The 22,874-nt window shown below is 31.7% G+C and overlaps 1 protein-coding gene across 1 annotated transcript; it reads right to left on the bottom strand.

The window, feature by feature from the left end:
• Positions 1-818, bottom strand: LOC114188405 (protein MAIN-LIKE 1-like). Its single transcript, XM_028076991.1, has 2 exons — positions 366-818; positions 1-279 (listed from the first exon to the last, which is right to left on the bottom strand). The coding sequence occupies exons 1-2, from the start codon at positions 816-818 to the stop codon at positions 1-3; spliced, it is 732 nt and encodes a 243-aa protein (XP_027932792.1).
• Between the last annotated feature and the right edge of the window lie 22,056 nt (positions 819-22,874).

Below are 22,874 nucleotides of genomic sequence, written 5' to 3'. Positions count from 1 at the left end.
TCACAGCACACGCTCTGGCAGATGACGGTGTACGAGGGTACCAAGCCTCAGGAAGCCAGAAAACATGCCATTTGTTAGAAGTGGTCGACCAGCTCTATGTGCTACATATGGATTCCAAATCATCTCATCATATGTCAAGGCATCCAGCTGGAGTCTAACATCAGTTATAGCAGAAATAGCGCGTCCAGTGACATAACGTATGACACGGGGTTCGGTCTCCACATATGTATCCCGTAATTGCTTCCTTCCCAATGCAGGGAAGTGCTCATATATCCAAGCCTGTATCAAATAACATTTCATTTAACTATTGTGATATAAAACAAAAAACAAGTAAAATATGAACAAAATGTAATATAAAAGGGTACTTGTAGAAGAGGTAGATATCCAGCTAATTGCTTTGTATTTGCAAAGTTGGCATCTCCTAGCTGCTCATATAAGTAGACAAGAGCAGCAACTCCCCAAGCATATCTACGACATGTCGGGAGATCTCTAAATAGCTCGAGGTAATGTGTACGAACATAGGTGGCATTTTTATTAGCAAATATCGTGCACCCTACAAGGTGCAAAAGATATGCACGTGCAGCAAACTCCCATAGCTCATTATCACAACAACTATCATACAACTCTCTCAACCAGCTAAGTCTGACCTGTGCACCCCGACTTTGATTCAGCTCATCGCAAGCCATGGCCCGATCAACACCAAGAAGTGTCATCAAAATCTCAACTGAATCTTCATATTCAATATTTTCAGTGGAGCAAAATTGTCCAGTGATGGGAAGATGGAGGAGCGACCAGACGTCATCTAAAGTGATGATCATATCCCCAATGGGTAGATGAAAAGTATTAGTCTCAGGATGTCATCTCTCCACGAAACCCAATACTAACCAAAAATTAGTATATTCGTATAAAATATCGCACAGAGGTGATAATCTAAAAGCTACCACAAATGGGAGAATAGAAGGGTGAGGATGTCCTAATTTCTTCACTTTTTTAATATAGGAGACTATTTTCACAACTCGATCCTAACATAAAAGAAACATAAAAGAATAAAAATACATAACAACAATAAAATTAAACATTTATAAAAACTTCTTACTTACCTGACCATCCTATATCATTCGTGCAACATGATCCTGGTACTGAGTCAATAAAGATGTATCAGACGGACCACCTGGAAATCCTGCAGCATAATTATGAATCCCCTGCTCCTCGTCTTGAGGAACATCGGAAACCTCATGCTCAACAACATCATCCTGAACAACATTAGCCTTGTGCTGACCCCTTCTACGAGCTGAAGCTGTCGGTCTCCTCCGTGCAGCATCCTGTCTGGAACTCTCGGATGCATCATGTGAACCATGTCTAGATAAATTTTCTCGTGTCCTAGCCATATCTATAATTCAAAGTTTGAAACATTACAATCCAATATAAATCATAAAACAAAACTACTGTTTTAAATTTTGTTTAGGGTTTAGCATATTATATAAAAGCAAAATTATATAAATATAAATATTTTATTTTATTTTAAAATATTTGTTAAAATATATTAACATATTATTTTATTTTTAAAGTATACATTAAATATGTAAATACGATTAAAACCGAAAATAGTATACTAAAAGAATACTTAAAATTCACAAGACATTAAATTTAAAATAAATTTAAAAAGAACCGAAATAAATGTTTGCTTTTGTTTTTTATCTAATTTAAAGTTTAATTATCATTTAATTTAATTTATTTTTATAATTACATTTATTTTTCAAAAAGTTATTTAAAAATTAAATTAAATTAAATTAAATATATATATATATATATATAAAATTTTATTTTCAGATATATATTAAAAAATATGAAAACATAATAAAATAAAACAAAAATTAATAAATAAATAAAACATTTAAAATTTAAAAAACATATTACTTTAAATAAATTAAAAATAGTTATAATACAATGAATAATTTTTTAATTTACGGTTTAAGTATTTTTTAATTTAATTTGTTTTACAATTTTTCTTTTATATAATTAATTAAGAAATAAATTAAATAAAAAAGTAAAATTTAAAATGAGTTCAACTTTAAATTTATATATATATATATATATATATATATATATATATATATATATATATATATATATATATATATCACTCTGTTAACCATGAAGTCAAAAACTGAACAAAATAAATATTAAAACTAAAATAAAATAAAATAGAATATTAAAAAGAAACGAATATCAAAATCCGTTTTCCAAATACATGAAACGGAACGCAAAATCTGTCTCAGAATTAACAAAACCAAATTATAAAATGGATCTCAAAATTCGTTTCTGTAAGTTGTGAAACGGATTGCGTAATCCATTTCATATAAAAAACCGCAATATTTACGAAATGGCTTTCGGAATCCGTTTCTAAAAATCATGAAACAGATTTTGTAATTCGTTTCATATAAAAAACGCAAGAAACGACTTTTGGAATCAGTTGCTAACAATCATGAAACAGATTTTGTAATCCGTTTCATAAGACAAAAAAATATCAAAAGACCCGTTTTGGCGTAGATGGAATCATGATATATATATATATATATATATATATATATATATATATATATATATATATATAGATAGATAGATAGATAGATAGATAGATAGATAGATAGATAGATAGATAGATTCATCAATCACCGTAAACATTCACGAAAAAACATTAAAAATTTGAAAAAACTTAAATAGACGACGTGTGTGGATTAACTACAGAAGGGGAAGGTTGTTTGTGAATGCTGGAAGCGTCGTCGCGAACTGCTCTTGGATTGGTGCTTGCTAGTGCTTGATGATCTTCACCACACAACAACACAACAACGTCAATGGGTGAATGGAAAAATGAAGGCGAAGAAAGAGGCAGCAACAAGCGTGAATGGAAAAAAGAGAAGCTAAATTTAAATGTGCGTTTAGGTCAACAAGATTCTTTGGGGGTGCACAAGCCTGCAGCAAAAGCATATTCAAATTCCCTGGCTAGGTGCAGGTGTGTAGTGTAGTTGAATATTTCTTACTGTTTTTTCTCTTTCTTCATTTAACTTTAACTGTGGGCAAAATTGGAAATAAGAAAAGTTTTAGGGGTACAGGAGAAATGGTTTGGGGTGCAGGAAGAAGCCGTTATAGGAGATTATGACAGTGCAACAACCCAAGTGAGCAGTAGCCCAATAGCAAGGAGCAGGCCCAAACATAACAACATCAAACTTAAACATCTTAATGACTATGACTGCACTATTAAAGGCATAATCTAGTAAATATTTTTAGTCTAATTAGGGCAAGGGCAAATCAATATCTTTTTAGGTTGTTAGAATCCTTCATATATATCTTTCTCTGTTTGGGAGGCGTATGGAAACTATTATATGTATGAGATCTTCTTCATAAATAAAGGTAGAGAATTATCCAAATTTGTTTATTTATTTTGTCATCTGTAGAAGGAAGCCTAACCTATAAAATAGGCATTGCATTTGGTGCTTTCATTGAGAGTTCATGGCATCATCAAAGAGCGATAAAAGACTGGATTCCATTCTTCAACTGCTTGAGAGTCAAAAAGTGTTCCAAAAAGCAATGAGTATTCATATGGCCAATTTGGAAGCACAAGTGGCGATTCATAATGCTTCCGGAGATCTCACAACAAATGACTCTACCCTTCAACCCTTTACTCGAACCTCTCTGAAATTAGATATGCCCCTATTTGATGGTTCTGAATAATTATCTTGGATCTTCAAAATCAAACAATTTTTGGACTATTATAGGACTCCAGAAGATCAAAGACTTCAAATGGTTGCCTTTTCCATGGAAGGGAAATCCCTTACTTGGTTCCAATGGATGTATGATAACAAACTAATCTAAACTTGGCAGAATTTCCTTCATGCTTTAGAAGTTTTTTTTACATTGTCACATTATGAAGGAGCCTTGTTCAAGCGTTGCCAAACTTCCATTATCCATGAATATCAAAATCAATTTGAATATCTAGCAAACTAGATTATGGGGTTACTCCCTCTATTTTTCCTCAATTGCTTTGTTTCTGGACTTAAACCTGAAATATGACGAGAGGTGCAAGCTTTCCAACTGATTTCACTGTCTCAAACCATAAGTTTGGAAAATTGCAGGAAGAAAAGTTTATCAAAGCTTCTTCCACAAACCGTTACACCCAATCTTCCTCCTCCACCATGAAACCCATAACCATTATCAACCCATTTTCTTACACCACCCAAAGTGTGAACTCTTTCCACATCAAACCCAAATCAAACCCTAATTCAATTGCCATCAAACGACTCTCTCCTGCAGAGCACAAAACCCATTGTGAGAAGAACTTGTGTTATTATTGCGATGAGTGGTATCTGCCTGGTCACAAATGTAAGAGGGAGTCCATGCTATTGATTGTTGAACCGAACGACCCAGAAACTGATGACCTTGACTTGAGTCCCCTCCATATAGTGACCTGACTCCTAATAACCCAATGAAACCTCTGGATACAACATTGACCCAAATCATCTTACATGCATTGATATGCCATTCAATTCCCCAAACTCTCAAGGTGTTGGGCCATGTTAATGCATCTCCAATTGCAGTACTGATGGATAGTGGTTGCACGCATAACTTCATCCAAGCTCGCATGTTAAATTTTTGGGCCTTCAAGTTGCTCCAGCTCAAGGCTTTCACGTCTTGGTAGGAAACGGAGAGGAGTTTGCATGTTCAACTGTTTGTAGATAGGTATTATTACAATTGGCCCTCACTAACTTTTGGTTTATCTATTTGTGTTACCCTTAAGTGGAGTTGAGATAATATTAGGGGTACAATGACTCACGACATTGGGGCTAGTCTTGGTTGAACTCATTGGCCAACACTAGACAACACCTCAAGAAACAACTATACATCAATTCAAAAGGATGATTTCTACTGATGTCATAGTAGAATATTTTCAATTATAGTTGCTCTCCCCATCATAGGTGCTTCCTAAACCTTCACTACTACCAGAAATTGAGGAAATTTTGAATAGATATCTCAAATTGTTTAAGGAACCATGAGGCCTTCCTCCTATCTAAGCAACTGATCACCACATTCCCCTATTGGAAGGGTCAAATCTTATGAATGTCAGACCCTACAAATGTTCATACTTTCAAAAACGTGAGATTGAACATCAGATCAAAGAGAAGATGGCTGAATGAATTATACAACGAAGTAATAGTGCTTTCTCCTCCCCGGTCTTGCTAGTGCGAGAGAAAGATAGATCATGGAGGTTCGATGTTGATTACAGAGCTCTCAATGCAATAACAGTAAAAGATCGATTTATTATTCCCTCCATTGAAGAATTGCTAAATGAGCTTTATGGGTCATAGTGGTTTTCTGAACTAGACTTATTCTTTGGGTACCACCAGATCAGACTGAACACGGGTGATATTTCAAAAACTGCCTTTGGCACACACGAGGGACATTTTGAATTTTAGAAATACCCTTTGGGTTGTGTAATGCACCTGCTTCGTTCTAGTCAACTATGAATATACTGTTTCAGTCTTATTTGTGTAAGTTTGTTATAGTCTTCTATGATGACATACTAGTATATAGTAAGTCATTAGAAGATCATATTTCTTACCTGGATATTGTTTTTCAATGTCTGGTGACTAACAATTTTTTTCTCAAGCGGAACAAGTGCTTCTTTACCCAGGAATTGATAGAATACTTGGGCCGTATAATATCTAGGGATGGCATCGATCTAGATCCAGAGAAAATTCATGCAATGATTGCTTGGCCAACACCTACCACTATTAAACAGTTGTGTGAATATTTGGGACTGGTTGGTTTTTGTAGAAAGTTTGTTCAACATTATGCTTCAATAACGCTCTTGTCACCAACTTCCTTAAGAAATATTCTTTCACTTGGTCTAAAGAAGCATAACAATCATTCGATCAGTTGAAGAAAGCTACAAGTCGTACTACCGTGTTAACATTGCTTAACTTTCAGAAGGATTCCATAATAGAAACGGATGCATGGGGTCAAGGAGTGGGAGCAGTCTTGATGCAAAATAATGATCCCATTTGCTATTTCAGTAAAAAGGTTTGCTTAAAGCTTCCCGCAGCTTTGACTTGTGTGAGGGAATGCAATCACTGATGCGGTAAAAAATTGGTGCACTTACCTTTTGGGCAGAAAATTCACAATTCATACAGACCAGAAAAGTCTTTGAGAATTGATGACACAAGTGGTGCAAATGCCTAAACAACAATATTACTTGTTAAAGTTACTCGGCTACACTTATGAAATTGTGTATAAACTTAGGGCAGCTAATCGAGTAGCCGATGTCTTGAGTAGGATCAATGAGAGTTCACCATAGATGATAGGATTGACAATGCCACAATGTGAGTTGGTTGCAAATATACAAGAGGCTTACAATTCAAATTTAGCTCTTAAACAATTGTACCAAAGTATGCTTTGTTGCCCATAGGAGCATCTAGGATTTAAGAATTTTAAAGGAATCTTGCTCTATCACAACAAGATTTATATTCCAATCCCCTCTTAAGCAAGTTCTTTTGGAAGAATTCCATGCCACACCAATGGTTGGTCATGTTGGAATACATAGAACTTATGTGCGTCTAAGTGATAACTTCTTTTGGAAAGGAATAAAGATAGACATGGTTGAATTCGTTAAAGGGTGTGTCGTGTGTCAACAAATCAAGTCACCCACATAACTGCCATATGGGTTACTACAACCTATTTCTCCTCCTACTGTAGTTTGGGAGGATATATCCCTTGATTTTGTCACGGAGCTCCCTTCTTTCCAAACTTATACGGTGATTTTGGTGGTTGTTGATAGGTTTACAAAAGCAATACATTTTGGAATGCTTCCAACAAACTTTTTAGCTGTTAAGGTTGTTGAATTATTTGCTTCAGTGGTGTGCAAGCTACATGGCACGCCTAAAAACATAATTTCTGATAGGGACACTATCTTTATGAGTAATTTTTGGAAAGAACTTTTCTGAATTAGTGGCATAAAGCGACGAATGTCTTCCGCTTATCATATGCAAAGTGATTGACAAACGGAAGCAACAAGATGTTGGAGCAATATTTAAGAGCTTTTGTCCATGTTGAAACAAAATTGTGGGGGAAATATTTACAATGGGCAGAATGGCACTATAATTCAACCAAACATTTTTCTACTGTGGTGACTCCTTATGAGTTTGTGTATAGCCAACCACCACCTTCACTACCTTAATATGTTATAAGAACTAGTCGCAATGAAGTTGTGAATGAAGATTTGATAAAATGCTAAGACATATTGGATGAGCTATGCTCCAAGTTGCTCAAGACACAATTTGTTATGAAGTATTATGCTGATAAAAGAATAATGTCTCATCCTTTCAAAATAGGCGATCAAGTTCTAGTTAAGTTACGACCATATCGACAAGTGACTACACGAATACTAAAATATCAAAGTTGTCCTAAAGATTTTATAGGCCTTTCTACATCGTCAAACAAATTGGAGAAGTGGCTTTTGAACTGGATTTACCTCCTGGAGCTCAAATTCATCCAGTTTTCCATGCTTTAAATTTGGAATCATTCAATAATCAAGCTGAGACGCCTAAGTTGGAACTGCCACCAACAAATTTCAATAATCAACCAAAGTTGCAACCTCTAGTAGTGCTTGATTAGCGTACTTCAACAAATTCTGGTGCAGCAGAAGCATTGGTTCAGTGACAAGGACTGTACCCCGAAGATGCAACTTGGGAGAACCTAGACACAATGCTAAAAGACTATCCAACACTGCACCTTGAGGACAAAGTGTTTGTTGATGCAGAAGGGGATGTCATAGCCCAAAAAAGGGCAACAAAAGATTATGACAGTGTAGCAACCCAAGTGAGCAGCCTAATAGCAACGAGCAACTCCAAACGTAACAACACCAAACTTAAATATCTTAATGACTATAATTGCACTGTTAAAGGCATAATGAAGAAAATGTTTTGAGTCTAATTAGGGCTAAAAGTAAAGTAGTATTTTCTCAAATTATTAGAATCCTTCATAGATATCTTTCTCTATTTGGGAGGTGTATGTATGAGAGTTTCTTCATAAATAAAGGCAGAGAATTATCCAGTACTATTTCTTTGTTCTGTTTTCTGCAAGAGGAAGCCTAACCTGTAACTTCTTGCACGACCCTTTCTTTTCCTCCACCTCCATAAAACTTAATATACCCATTTTACCCCTAATTAACCTTATTTAAAAAACCTTAAATCAAACTCATTCTTCCTTCCTCTCTTTCAAGCGCGGGACAGACCCTGCACCTCTTTCCATTCTCAACTCCATTTTTAATAGATGTAAATTGATTTAAAGAGAAGTTATCCTGATGGGAGTTACTCACTTTTTCTATGTACACGAGTTGATGTTTATTCCTCCTCTCATGAGCATTTGTAGCCACATTTCTCAATTTTGTAGGACATGATATTCTTGAAGTCAATATTCATTTCTCTTGCTTAGGTTTTGATTCTGGTTACCATTATTTGCACCTTTTAGGTTATGATTTTTGTTAACACGAGGATTGATTTCAACCAGCCATACAATTTGCGTTTTCTAAATTTACCTTTATTTTTTTTCATCCTACGAGCATTTTCATTCCTTAGTATTTCTATCTTTCATGGTAAAGACTTGGACTATTAGCATAGAAAACTCAATTGAAGGAATGCTTCACGTGCATTTATTGACAAAAAAGAGAGAACAATGCATTCTGGATTCACCATATTTTTTTTTTAATTCGAAAAGTATCTCTCGATCTGGAAATACATTTTGGAATACTTAATTTGGAATATATTTTTTTATACATCCTAGATTTAGTATTTCAGAAAATATTTTTAGATCCATAAATATTTTCTTAAACACTCATCCCCGAATTGTTTTTTATATTTTGGAATAGAAGAAAATAAAAAATGAGTATTGTGGAAGACATTTCTTGATCAAAAATACTTTCTAGAATACTCGATCCAGAATACATAAAGAATATTCCAGATTAAGTGTTTCGAAATTTTTTGGATTGAAATTCGACACTGCAATTAGAGAGTTTCTTAAAGGATTTTGACTTCTTAGGGAAGCTCAAAAGATAGATTGAATCATGGAAAAGTTTGCAAAAAGGTAATGACTTTTTTGTACATGCAGATTCCCTTCATGCTTGTGTCAAACCTATATGCTTCAAATGGGAGATGTGGGTTAGGGGTATTTCCTCTCAGAGTTTGTGACGAAGGATTCAAAGTTGTAGTGGTGTTTCTGAATGATGTAACAATGAGGGGATATGCTCAAAATTTGGGGAAGCGACGCCAAAAGGGACAACCGTGGAGGCCAGTGGACGAAGAGACTTTTGCCTTACAGATTGTATATTTCATAATGTAAATTTACATTAGAAATTGCACAATTTAGAATGCAATTTACATTTTAGGTTATTTTCCAAATTTACATTACAAATAATATAATTCATAATATATAGATTATTTTCCAAATTTACATTACGGATTGCATAATATAGAATATAAATTTGTATTACGAATTTTATAATATGGAATATCTACGTATTGCACAAATGAAATTATAATTTCAACAAGGACTACCAAACTAACGTTTTTCAATTTGAATTAAAGTGTTTTTGATGTTTACGAATTCACATTAACACGAACTTGTCGAATAATTCACTTTTGCTGTAGATTAATGTCACAAATATCTTCAAAATAATTGAACTCCCTTTTATATGTATTTCAATCAAGAACTCATGTATTTATCTTCAACAATCATATTTGTTGTCTTTTTTTGTATTCAGATATGGAATTGTGGATAGAAATAAAAAAGATTAAAATGGAGAAGAAAATATATGAAAAAGATAATGGAGATGAAGGTTTGCAAGAATATAAATTGTAGTAAAGTAAATTATCAAGGATAAGCAAGAATTGGTAAAAGAAAATTTATGAAAGCGATGACCAAAATTATTACATTCATTATTGAATTTGTCATTTCTCCTATTGGTGACATTTTTAAAATGTTTGAATTGTATTCACAATTTGTCACCTAATTACTTATTTATATTTTTTTTCTCTTTTTCTGAGAGTTAAACTGCAAACAAAATAAAAGAAAAATTAAATAATGACTTAAAATTGTCCACGTTATGTCAGTTGTGCCCTTTCTTTCCATGTTCTGTAGTAATTATTATAAATAACTTTTCTCCCCATCCAAATTTAGTCCTTTTCTTTATCACACTTCTTAGTAGGGATGTCAACGGGGTAGGTAGGGTACGGGTAGTAACTCCCCCGTACCCATACCCATATCCGTCGGGTATCCGTTATGCGGGTACCCGTCTATTTTTTTCATATCCGCGGATATCCACGGATATCCGCGGGTATTTACAAAAATATTTTAAAAAATAAATATTTAACCATAATTAGTGTTTAGATCAACAAGTCCCCTTTCTCCGATTGATTCTTGAAAAACAAACAAATAAAAAATCACTACCAATTTATATTGTAGTTTATTTTTGAATAAAATATTAAAGAAATTACTAACTTCATCAATGTCCATCTCTTGCAACATTGTATAAAGTTTCATGTTGTCCAATTTTAATCTAGAAGAGCCTTAAAACATAAGAAGTTCAGTAAAAATTTCTAACAACCACTTAATTAAAATATCTAAGTAAAAGTGTTAATTTCATTACCTTCCATGTTGGTTCATAACCAGTCTTAGAGACACATCAATACTTCCACAGTATATGGAAGTAATTTACTCATTTGTGGGGTAAGAATCTGACCACCATTATTGGATGAAGACTCATAATGTTGTTTACTAATATATATATATATATATATATATATATATATATATATATATATATATATATATATATATATATATCCATTTCCTACCCGTTGCGGATTTTATCCGCGGATACCCGCGGGTACGGATTTTTTTGACATCCCTACTTCTTAATGTCTTGTTTGTCTAAATCTTAGTAGTATCTTCTTTCGATTCTCTCCTCAATCTTATGTATTTTAATACATCTCTCTCTTACTTCATCACCTCACTCCCTTCATCCTTCTTGTGTTGATCCACTTTTTTATTTCTTTCGAATTTACTCATTTCTTGATACCTCAACAATAATTAAAAATATATTTTCTTTAAATATTGTTTTATAAAATATTATTTTGAATTTTAAATTATATAATTCAAAATAAATTTCTAAATTATATAATTTAAAATATTTTTATTTATAAATAATATATATATATATATATATATATATATATATATATATATATATATATATATATATATATATATATATATATATATATATATGAAAGTGCTAAATGAAATTGGTCCTAATCCATTATTCTCACGTCATATTCTTTTAGTATTAAAACATCATCACCGTATTCTCAACTCATCTCTACTCTTATCATCTGATAGTTGTTTTCTCTCTATTCCAGCGACGAAAACACAAAGGTGTGGACCATGCTGAAACTTTTTGAAAAATGCAAAGGCTTTTTAATGGTCATTTTCGAATTATATTTTACTTTGAAATTGAAAAAAAAAATTCAGGCCAGAAACAATAGCCAACATTAACATACTCTAGGCAAATCCTTCCTACATCCATATAAATTTAAAAATTCTAAATTTATTCTTCAATTTAGAAATTTCAGTTTCAATTCCAAATCATGTCATTTGAAGATTATCTAAATTATAAAATTATCTTTTAATGAGTAATCTTATTTTAGATTAAAGTAATATTTAATTTATTAATTTTGTTTATGTTCGATGTTTTGGATTAGTGTTTTGGAAAATCACAATGCTTCAAAGTTTTGTATAGACGGAGAGATGAATTCTAATTTTATATTTATTTAGAAACTAAAATTATATTTAACTTATTTTTAATATTTTTTTTTCAAATAATTATTTATGATAAATATAATACAAATGATTTAATTTATAATTATTTTTAATAAAAATTATTTTATAATTTAAAAAAGTTTTGTTCTGTCAAAAACATAAACATTATACAGGTAACGTAACCCATGTATTTCCACTTATTATTATGAAAAAATAAACATATACATTGCCGTATATATTTTCCTCTAGTTTTTATACAATTAAAGAAAAAACTTAAATTTGATATGATAGATTATATATTTAGAAATATAAAATAAAAATTACATTTTGGGATAAATAATTATTTGTGATATAAGAGAGGCCAAAATAGTATCGAAATGGGTCTCTGTTGCATACCTGGCATATCCTCCGAGTGTTGGCTGTCACAAAACTTCATTAGGCATCTCCTACTTTTCCTCTTTTGCTGCCACCTTGCCTCTTTTGGCCTTTCTCACCAATTTTGTAAAGTAAACAATATTACAATGCAAACATTTTTAATATTTCGAAATTAATTTAAAATACAAATTTTATGTTATATTTTTATTTTATATTTTAAATTATACATTCAGGAAGTATTCTGAATTTTAGATGATTTCTTTATGTTATATTTTGAGTTGTACAATTTAAAATATAAATTTTGAATTCTGTGTTACATGTTTTAAAATATAAATTTTGTATTTTAGGTTCTATCATTCAAAATATAAAAGTTATTTAAAAACAGTTATTTAAAGTATAACCAAACTCGCCTTTTTAATATAAGTTCTCTATTTTAAAAACTAGTTATTTTAAAAACAAATTATTTTAAGTATAACCAAACTTATCTTTTCAGTAGCATTGTATCGGTCGTGGTTTAAATATCAAAAATTTAATTTCAGCTTCTATTGCCCAAAGGAGAAGTTGCTAAATGAAGTTAATGCTGAAAGTAGCTATAAACCAACATTTTATACATTTTTCTTTGATAAATCATTGTCACTAACTAAAAACCTAATTATAGTACGCATAAGGTCTATTATGAATCAACATTTCTAAATAGAGTATACTGATTATTATATTTTATTAGTATTCTACTTACTTGAGTGTATTGATTATTATATTATATTAATATTCTATTTATTTGAATATTGAAATGTGTTTTCTTAGGTAAATTTACATTTGATGTTTAATTATTGTTTTTAATTTTTTTTTCATTGAATTTTTTGATTATAGTATTAAACTTATTAATGTAACTTGGAAAAAACATATTAGTTTTTCTTTTATATATTTCTATCTTTTCGATAATTAATATTAGTACAGTGAAGACTCTTTACGTCTGTTAAAAAAAATTCTATTACGGTTTTGAAATCAACATAGATTCAGTTGATGTAGAAAGTTTCAATTTCTATGCTGGTTCTAGAGATAACGGCATAAAAAGTTTCATTCTCAAATTCTTCATGAAATTGTAATTCTATCATTGTTCGTTACTTTCAAACCCTCAACACCATTGTTGTTATTCACTCCCTACTTCACTTTCTCCACCTTTTCATTTTTGTGTTTGTCAAATAATTTCATAAATCAATAGGAGGAAACAACAGAAACAATGAGATAATAGGAGGAAAGTTCCACTTCAGAATCAACTTCACAACAGACCAGGGCAAAGAAGGTTGGGAGACTATGCTTAAAATCATGGACCAAGACACTTTTTCAGCATGGTCAGACCAACTAAAGCAATTGGAATGAAGTCAGGCTCGCTATCATTGATCATAACAAACTAGATTTCTAGTTTAGATAATGAAGTGGGTTGGATATAATGTTATTGGTTGTAAGTGGGTTTGTAAAAATAAACATAATGTTGATGGAACTTTTCAATGCCATAAGACACGTGTAGGGTCAAAAAGGCTTTCATCAAACCCTTGGTATGGACTTCACTAAAACATTTAGTCATATTGTTAAGCCTGATACTATTTGCATTATTCTTTCTCATGTTGCTTCTTGCAGATGTTTCGTGTAAGACCCGTGAAAATTAGTTAAATAAATAAATAATGCGGGTAGTGAGAGCCTTTATGGCATTTAATTCTGACATGTATGATGTCGAAAAGTACTAGCTCAAATGGTTGAGAGTACTTACTGGTGTGAGAGTACTGAGTGGTGTGAGAGGACTTGGGTTCAAGTACTATATTGTATGCCAATTGTGTGTTATTTGATTTATTATTATTTTTAATAATATGCATGATCATGTTGAGTGATAATGTAATCATAGAATTATATGAATTATCCCGAAACATGAATTGGTTTAATGGTAGTGTATTGCATTGAACATTGGCATGGTTAGGGGTTTAAACCTTGGTTGAACCAAAGTATACTTTCTTTTTGCTAAACTTATTTTTGGCAAAGATGAGAAGGGTTGGGAATCCTAGCATCCACGTGAAGGCAGTCTAAGGGGCTAGAAAAACAGCCACTAAGTGATCTTGAATGGCAATTAAGCTAACTTAATGCCATTTTCGTTTTTCTATCATCGTTTCCAATTAAGACAACTTTTAGTGACCAATTAAGGAGAAATTGAGAGTGTTTGTGGCTGCCTTTGTTCTGAAAAAATTGAGAGAGAATTCAGAAGGAGAATTTGGTGTGGTGAGTGATAACGCTGTCGTTGACGCGTTCAAATTAATACTATTTATCTATAACAACTTCAGTATTGTTAAGAAAGTAGTCAACAAAATAGTAAGGGTAAAGTAACCCAAAGTCGTCTCCCAACGAACACGGAATTGATTTTTAACAAATTAGTTCTTATAAAACTATACAAAGCGGTTAGTCAAACAAAATAAAAAAATATAGGGGATTCAGATAAACAAAGATAGAAATAAAATTTAAAAGATAAAAAGAAATAAAAACAATAGAAAAAAAAATAGATTGATTCCATTGCCTTTTCAAAATAGATTCATCATCGGTTATCTAAAGATTATTGCTCAATTAATTATTGTTGTAGATTTGCAAATTAATCAATGTAAAGTCTCAATTAATTTGTTGGCGTTCTCACTTTTAACCAAAGTACAGTCTCAATTAAAAGTGAGAACTTTTAGATTATCCATAGTAAATTCAATCAAAGTACAGTCTCAATCAAATTTTACTATGCCTAATCATGTCTATTCTTTTATCTCCTCACCAAATAAAAAGCTTAATTAATCAAAGTAAAGTCTCGATTAATTTTCATTAGAGTAAATACCTTTAACCAAAGTAAAGTCTCAATTATTGGTAAAAACTCATTTAATCACATGAAAGTTTCTAAATAAAATCAAAGTAAAGTCTCAATTAAATTTAAAAACCCTTGAACTCATATGATCAACATGCATATAGATTTAAAATCATTACTTTTTACGAGATTTAAAGATAAAAGACATAGATGAATTAAAACCTCAACAATAATAAAAAGAACAAAGAAATTATTTCATTCTAACCTCAGAATCAATAATGAAATTACAATGGAATCAACCCAAGAAGTTTAGCAATCCATGGAATACAAAATAAGCATAAAAGAAGAATAGAGAGAAGAAAAGAGAGAGAAAGAAATTAGGTCCCCCTAAGGGTTCCTAAATTCCGAAGTGCCGAGCTTGTTTTCTGCTTCTCCCTTGGTCTCTTTATATAGGAATTGGACTGGGCTTTTCTGTTGCTAAAATCTCTCAAATATCTTTTAAAATAAAGATAAATATAAATATTTAAAAATATTTAGAGAGATATATACTATTTGACAAATATAGTTGGTTGATAATATCAATATCTAATATAATTAAATTAATTAATTACTTAAAGATATATGATAAATTATCACCAATTAATATTTGAATTAATTTTCCAAATCAACCCTTTGCAATCTCCTCAAATTATCTTCTAAATAATCCAATATCTTCAAGATATATTTGTTTGTTGTGAATCTAAAAAGATTCCAGAAGATCTTGTCATATTTAAAAAGATTTGGTAGTTAATATCTTTTAATATTTTGATATAATTAAATAAGATAATTATTTAAAAATATCAAATAAAATATCTAAAGATATATTTTTCCCAAATTATCTTCTATCATAAAGATAAAGAAAATCGCAAGGTCCAATTTTTTTGTTCCTCTCTTCTTAGTTTAGCCAAACTTCTTCACTTTTTCAAGTTTTTCTTGCCGTCTTCAAGCAATGCTTGGCTTGAATTTTTGTGCTTTTGATAATTTCTTATTCTTGGATTTATCTTTAAGGTGTCATGAAGATTTAATCAATATATTTCCACACCTCCATGAGCTCAACTTAGCTGCAGCTGCACTAACACACCTCAAAATATCCAACGAACATTTATGCAACTAAAAAGCTATTTTTAACATGTTTTTGTATCTCAAGCTCAATAAACCCAATTATAGGAAATCCCAATTAAATCAATCTTTAAACACACAAATTCAATTAAATACCCATAATTAAACATTAAATGAGGGCAAAAATACGCACTCATCATACCCACACACTTATCCTTTTGCACTCCTGGGCAAAATTGAGTAATTTCAAAACTTGTTCTGAGGTATTTTATTTCACATCAACACTGGATCAAAGGAATGAACATCATTGTAAACAAATCAATCTTCTAGAAATCAAATTATTATGTATATACAAACAGAAAGGTTCTATTTTTCACACATGAGTTAATCTTTTGAATTCACAAGACAATCAATTATGAAAGAAAGCACTCAAGTTAAATGTGTATTTTATCACCAAAATTCTCTCAAGTGTTTTGGCTTGTGTTTTCACTCAAAATACTCATGTAAGCAAACTCTCATAATACTTAACAAGACTCTAATATTCACAAACTTTTAGAAAAGTATGCATTCAAAGATCATGAGGACTTTTCATAGGTTATAATGGGGCCAAGGCAAAGGTAGGAAAAATTTTAGGATTTTTGGGTTTTTGAAATTAAAATATAGAAAGAATAATGGAGCATAATTTCAAAAACAACTTTTTTTCGTTTATTGCTCTTTGTTGCTCTCTTTTTTTTTTTTATAAAGCAATATTTTTTTTCATTTCAACACTTTTTCATCAACAATTTTTCCTTTTGCCATTTTTATTAATTTGTGGGTGAGGTACTCACCCACACACTTTATTCCTCAACCATTCCTGAACATAATCCATTAGCTCCTTCTTTCTTTCTAAGGTAGAATATGGTCTTTTTCTTTTCAAGGTTATGCAATAGGCTTAAAACAAGAAAAAGAGGTTTAAAGCTCAAAGGGGCTACCAATGGATTAATATCAAGGTGGGCTTATTTGGCCAAGTAGCTAAAAACAAGAAATGCCTCAGTCATATCAAATCATGCTTATTCACCTAAGATGCAAAACAAAAGAGTCAAGCTAAACATTTGAGTATAAACAAACATGAGCAAGTCACTCAAGAAAAAATAGGAATGACACATAGCAGTTCAACCTTTACATTAAGGCCCAAGACTCACAAGGTCAAACTCTTTCACAAAAGATTTAATCAAGAAATTCTCAAATCAACTCAATTAGTAATTCATAGAAACAAACCACTCATATCAACATGACTTTTATTTTTCTAGAATTATGATCATCCCAATTATTGAATCAAATCCCAAAATCCAATGTCAATATGTTTTATTGAAAGCAGGGAAATATTTTTGGTGGATTTCTTATGAGACATATTGTTTAAAAGTTTCACTTAGTAAAAAGTTAATACTTTCACAATTTTCTCAAAAAGAAATCACAATTTTTTTTCTTTTTAAATGAAAACAAAAACAAAAAATTGAAAAACAAAAAAAAAATTCTACCTACAGTTTGTTTCCCCCACACTTATTTCAAAAAAAATGTCGTTGATTGACTTATTTTGGGGAGGAAACGAAAAATCTTGTGACTATTGGCTCAATCTGGCCATATGTCAAAATTTATTTTCTTTAATTTTATAAAGTACAAGTCAGCTTGTACAATTTTATTAAAGAAAACAAAAACACATATTTTTGAAATTTTTTTAATATTTTTAAAATTAAAAATAGAAACAAAAAACAAACATGCATGCAAATTAACTTTTCTATCAACAATGATTTCAAAAGAATTTGAATCTAAGCTTTTTACCTGTTGTAGCAACCTTTCTTCTTTTTTTGCAGCCATGTCAACAAAGATAACCACTGAAAACTTATTTGCATCATTCACATCAACAAACTTGATGTGTGGAGTGTGTGGTTTCAACTCAACTTGAGCATCATCAGGTACATTCGAACGATTAAGTGGATCATCAGTAATCCTCATAATCTCATCTTCTGAGCAAAAATTTTCACCTGGTGTTGTTGACTCTGCTGCTTCATCATTAACCAAGTCAGTTGCAATAGTAGATGCTTCCGCTACTTCTTCGAATACTGTAGGCTCTTCAACTACACTTGGTTCCTCCATTGTATTGTTCTCATAACTTTGCTCTTGAAAATGATCATTTGTACTCATATCCTCATCAATGGGTACAACTTTATATTCACATTGAGCATCGTCAACATATCTATCAGTAGATATGTTTTTGTGAGAATCTTTAATTTCTTCATCAGCAACATCTTTAGCAAAATTGATATGTCCATCAATAGACATATTACTATGAGCATCATTATATCCATCAGTAGATATATCAATGTGATGTGATTCCGCTATTGGTTTTTCAGACTGACTCTGCAAGCTTTGTGTGGCGGCATTCATCATCTCTTTCTGATCTGTCTGATTCATCTTCATCATTTCAGTCATCATATTCATCATATCTTCCAAAGTGACCTTTCTCACTACAACATTCATTAGCTGACTCAAATCTTCAAACATTTGTTCAGCTCTGATGGCCAACTTCAGAAGCACATCTTTGATTTCATGACGAAGTTTGTTAAAATCTGGATTTTCAGGAAATCTTGGATGGGGTTGAGGGGTAGTATTAACAGTTACAAGTAATTCTATGAAGTTGTTCTTACTTGCATCCCTCAACATATCAGACAATATTTGCTTATTTTCGTACCACTCTTGCTCAATATTTCTACATCGTTGATCAACTCGCAACCTTTCATCCATGGACTCTAATTTCTCTATAACTTCACCCATTAATATCATAACTTCCCTGTAGGATGGTCCATTGATTGCTTCAACTTGCTGTGGTGGTACATATTGTTGCTGAACACTATTTGGAACATATGGTTGCTGAGGTGGACACTCAGAATATGGTTGTTGCTCATATCCCAAAAAAGATGATCTAGGATATAGATCATTAAATTTACGTAAAGTTAACCCACTTATATCAGGTGCAGAAGTAGGTGTGACAATTTGTTGCTGAAAATCACGTGGTTGCTGTGGATAGTAATCATAATTCACTTGAAAATCACACAGTTGATTATTTTCATATGAAAAATTATTTTGCATTTTTGAAAGAGGTTTTCTGAAAAGAGATAAGTTGAAAGCTTGTTGAGTAGACTTCCAGGAAAGAGAGGTGCGTCTCAATGGACAACTTAAGTACCTTATCTTTCCTTAGCCAAAGTTTTTCCCAACTAGTTTCACAAATTTCCCAACAAAATTCCTCAAACAAAAATTACGCTTAAAAAAATAACTAAATAAAATAAAATAAAATAACTAAAGAAAATTAAAAAAATGTTAGAACAAAAATTGAGAAAAGAAAATGTTAGTGATAAAAAAAATAAAAATAAAAATAAAAATAAAAAAATAAAAAGAATAAAAATAAAAATAAGAACTAAAATGATAAAAATTCTAACCGTGTTCCCCGGCAACGGCGCCAAATTTGATAACGCTGTCGTTGACGCGTTCAAATTAATACTACTTATCTATAACAACTTCAGTATTGTTAAGAAAGTAGTCAACAAAATAGTAAGGGTAAAGTAACCCAAAGTCGTCTCCCAACGAACACGGAATTGATTTTTAACAAATTAGTTCTTATAAAACTATACAAAGCGGTTAGTCAAACAAAATAAAAAAATATAGGGGATTCAGATAAACAAAGATAGAAATAAAATTTAAAAGATAAAAAGAAATAAAAACAATAGAAAAGAAAATAGATTGATTCCATTGCCTTTTCAAAATAGATTCATCATCGGTTATCTAAAGATTATTGCTCAATTAATTATTGTTGTAGATTTGCAAATTAATCAATGTAAAGTCTCAATTAATTTGTTGGCGTTCTCACTTTTAACCAAAGTACAGTCTCAATTAAAAGTGAGAACTTTTAGATTATCCATAGTAAATTCAATCAAAGTACAGTCTCAATCAAATTTTACTATGCCTAATCATGTCTATTCTTTTATCTCCTCACCAAATAAAAAGCTTAATTAATCAAAGTAAAGTCTCGATTAATTTTCATTAGAGTAAATACCTTTAACCAAAGTAAAGTCTCAATTATTGGTAAAAACTCATTTAATCACATGAAAGTTTCTAAATAAAATCAAAGTAAAGTCTCAATTAAATTTAAAAACCCTTGAACTTATATGATCAACATGCATATAGATTTAAAATCATTACTTTTTACGAGATTTAAAGATAAAAGACATAGATGAATTAAAACCTCAACAATAATAAAAAGAACAAAGAAATTATTTCATTCTAACCTCAGAATCAATAATGAAATTACAATGGAATCAACCCAAGAAGTTTAGCAATCCATGGAATACAAAATAAGCATAAAAGAAGAATAGAGAGAAGAAAAGAGAGAGAAAGAAATTAGGTCCCCCTAATGGTTCCTAAATTCCGAAGTGCCGAGCTTGTTTTCTGCTTCTCCCTTGGTCTCTTTATATAGGAATTGGACTGGGCTTTTCTGTTGCTAAAATCTCTCAAATATCTTTTAAAATAAAGATAAATATAAATATTTAAAAATATTTAGAGAGATATATACTATTTGACAAATATAGTTGGTTGATAATATCAATATCTAATATAATTAAATTAATTAATTACTTAAAGATATATGATAAATTATCACCAATTAATATTTGAATTAATTTTCCAAATCAACCCTTTGCAATCTCCTCAAATTATCTTCTAAATAATCCAATATCTTCAAGATATATTTGTTTGTTGTGAATCTAAAAAGATTTCAGAAGATCTTGTCATATTTAAAAAGATTTGGTAGTTAATATCTTTTAATATTTTGATATAATTAAATAAGATAATTATTTAAAAATATCAAATAAAATATCGAAAGATATATTTTTCCCAAATTATCTTCTATCATAAAGATAAAGAAAATCGCAAGGTCCAATTTTTTTGTTCCTCTCTTCTTGGTTTAGCCAAACTTCTTCACTTTTTCAAGTTTTTCTTGCCGTCTTCAAGCAATGCTTGGCTTGAATTTTTGTGCTTTTGATAATTTCTTATTCTTGGATTTATCTTTAAGGTGTCATGAAGATTTAATCAATATATTTCCACACCTCCATGAGCTCAACTTAGCTGCAGCTGCACTAACACACCTCAAAATATCCAAAGAACATTTATGCAACTAAAAAGCTATTTTTAACATGTTTTTGTATCTCAAGCTCAATAAACCCAATTATAGGAAATCCCAATTAAATCAATCTTTAAACACACAAATTCAATTAAATACCCATAATTAAACATTAAATGAGGGCAAAAATACGCACTCATCAGTGAGTGAAGCATAGAGGTGGAATTAAAGGTAACTAAGGCAAGCCCATTGGTGATCAAGGGAGCTCTCCAAATTTCAAAGTTTAGCTAAGGAATCCAGGTTAGGGGAGCTGAACTACGCTAATTTTACGTGTTTTGATTAAATGCATGAACTGTATGGTAAATTGTATGCATAATTCTTGCCTATTTCATATGATTTTCGTGTTTCTGAAGTTTTCCAGAAACCGCCTGGCAGGTGATGAACCACCGCCAGGCGACTCATCTTTTTATGGGCATTTTGGGGTTCTAGAGATGGAACCGCCTGGCAGCACGAGCTTGCCCGCCAGGCGACGCGCGACAGACCAACCCAGTTTTTGGGTTTTGCTTGAATTGCCTGGCGATGATGAACACCCGCTAGGCGACACGAACCAAATTTTGGTTTGATTTTGGTGTTCTGAGTGTTGTGGGATGACTCTAATCGGAGGGAAAGCAAATTTTAATGGTTAAGGAGTGCTAGGATGTCAAACTTCATTGAAATTCATTTAATTGATGGCTAAATTGGATGAAATAGTAGGAATATTATCTTAGGGTTGATGAATTGGGAATTTCTATAGTGGCAGCAATTTAAGGGGAAAATATGAATGAATTTGTGAATGTGAAGTGTTAGGGATGAACTATAATCCTAATAACTGGGATCGTATCCTATGGAGTCTTAAATTGATGGAAATCAGAGTTGTTGTGAAGGGGGTAAGGTTCGCAGGTGCAGGAACCGCCTAGCGACACCCAATTGGCCACCAGGCGCATACCAAAGATGCGTGGTGTTTTGATTCACGAAAAATGTTGCTTTCGTATTTTCGCAGAACAGGAACCGCCCAACGTTGGGTTTGTACCGCCAGACGCCAGGCTCCTGATTTTGGGCGCTAGGCGCCACCGTTTTTCTGGTTCGCGCTAATCGGAGGGAAAGCCAATTTTAATGGTTAAGGAGTGATAGGATGTCAAACTTCATTGAAATTCATTTAATTGATGGCTAAATTGGATGAAACAGTAGGAATATTATCTTAGGGTTGATGAATTGGGAATTTTTATAGTGGCAACAATTTAAGGGGAAAATGTGAATGAATTTGTGAATGCGAAGTGTTAGGGATGAACTGTAATCCTAATAACTGGGATCATATCCTATGGAGTCTTAAATTGATGGAAATCAGAGTTGTTGTGAAGGGGGTAAGGTTCGCAGGTGCAGGAACCGCCTAGTGCACCCAATTGGCCATCAGGCACCATACCAAAGATGCGTGGTGTTTTGATTCACGAAAAATGTTGTTTTTCGTATTTTCGCAGAACAGGAACCGCCCGGCGTTGGGTTTGTACCGCCAGACGCCAG

Source organism: Vigna unguiculata, chromosome 6 (genome assembly GCF_004118075.2).
Source record: "Vigna unguiculata cultivar IT97K-499-35 chromosome 6, ASM411807v1, whole genome shotgun sequence".
Lineage (NCBI taxonomy): Eukaryota > Viridiplantae > Streptophyta > Magnoliopsida > Fabales > Fabaceae > Vigna > Vigna unguiculata.
This window is presented reverse-complemented; position numbering and strand designations above follow the sequence as displayed.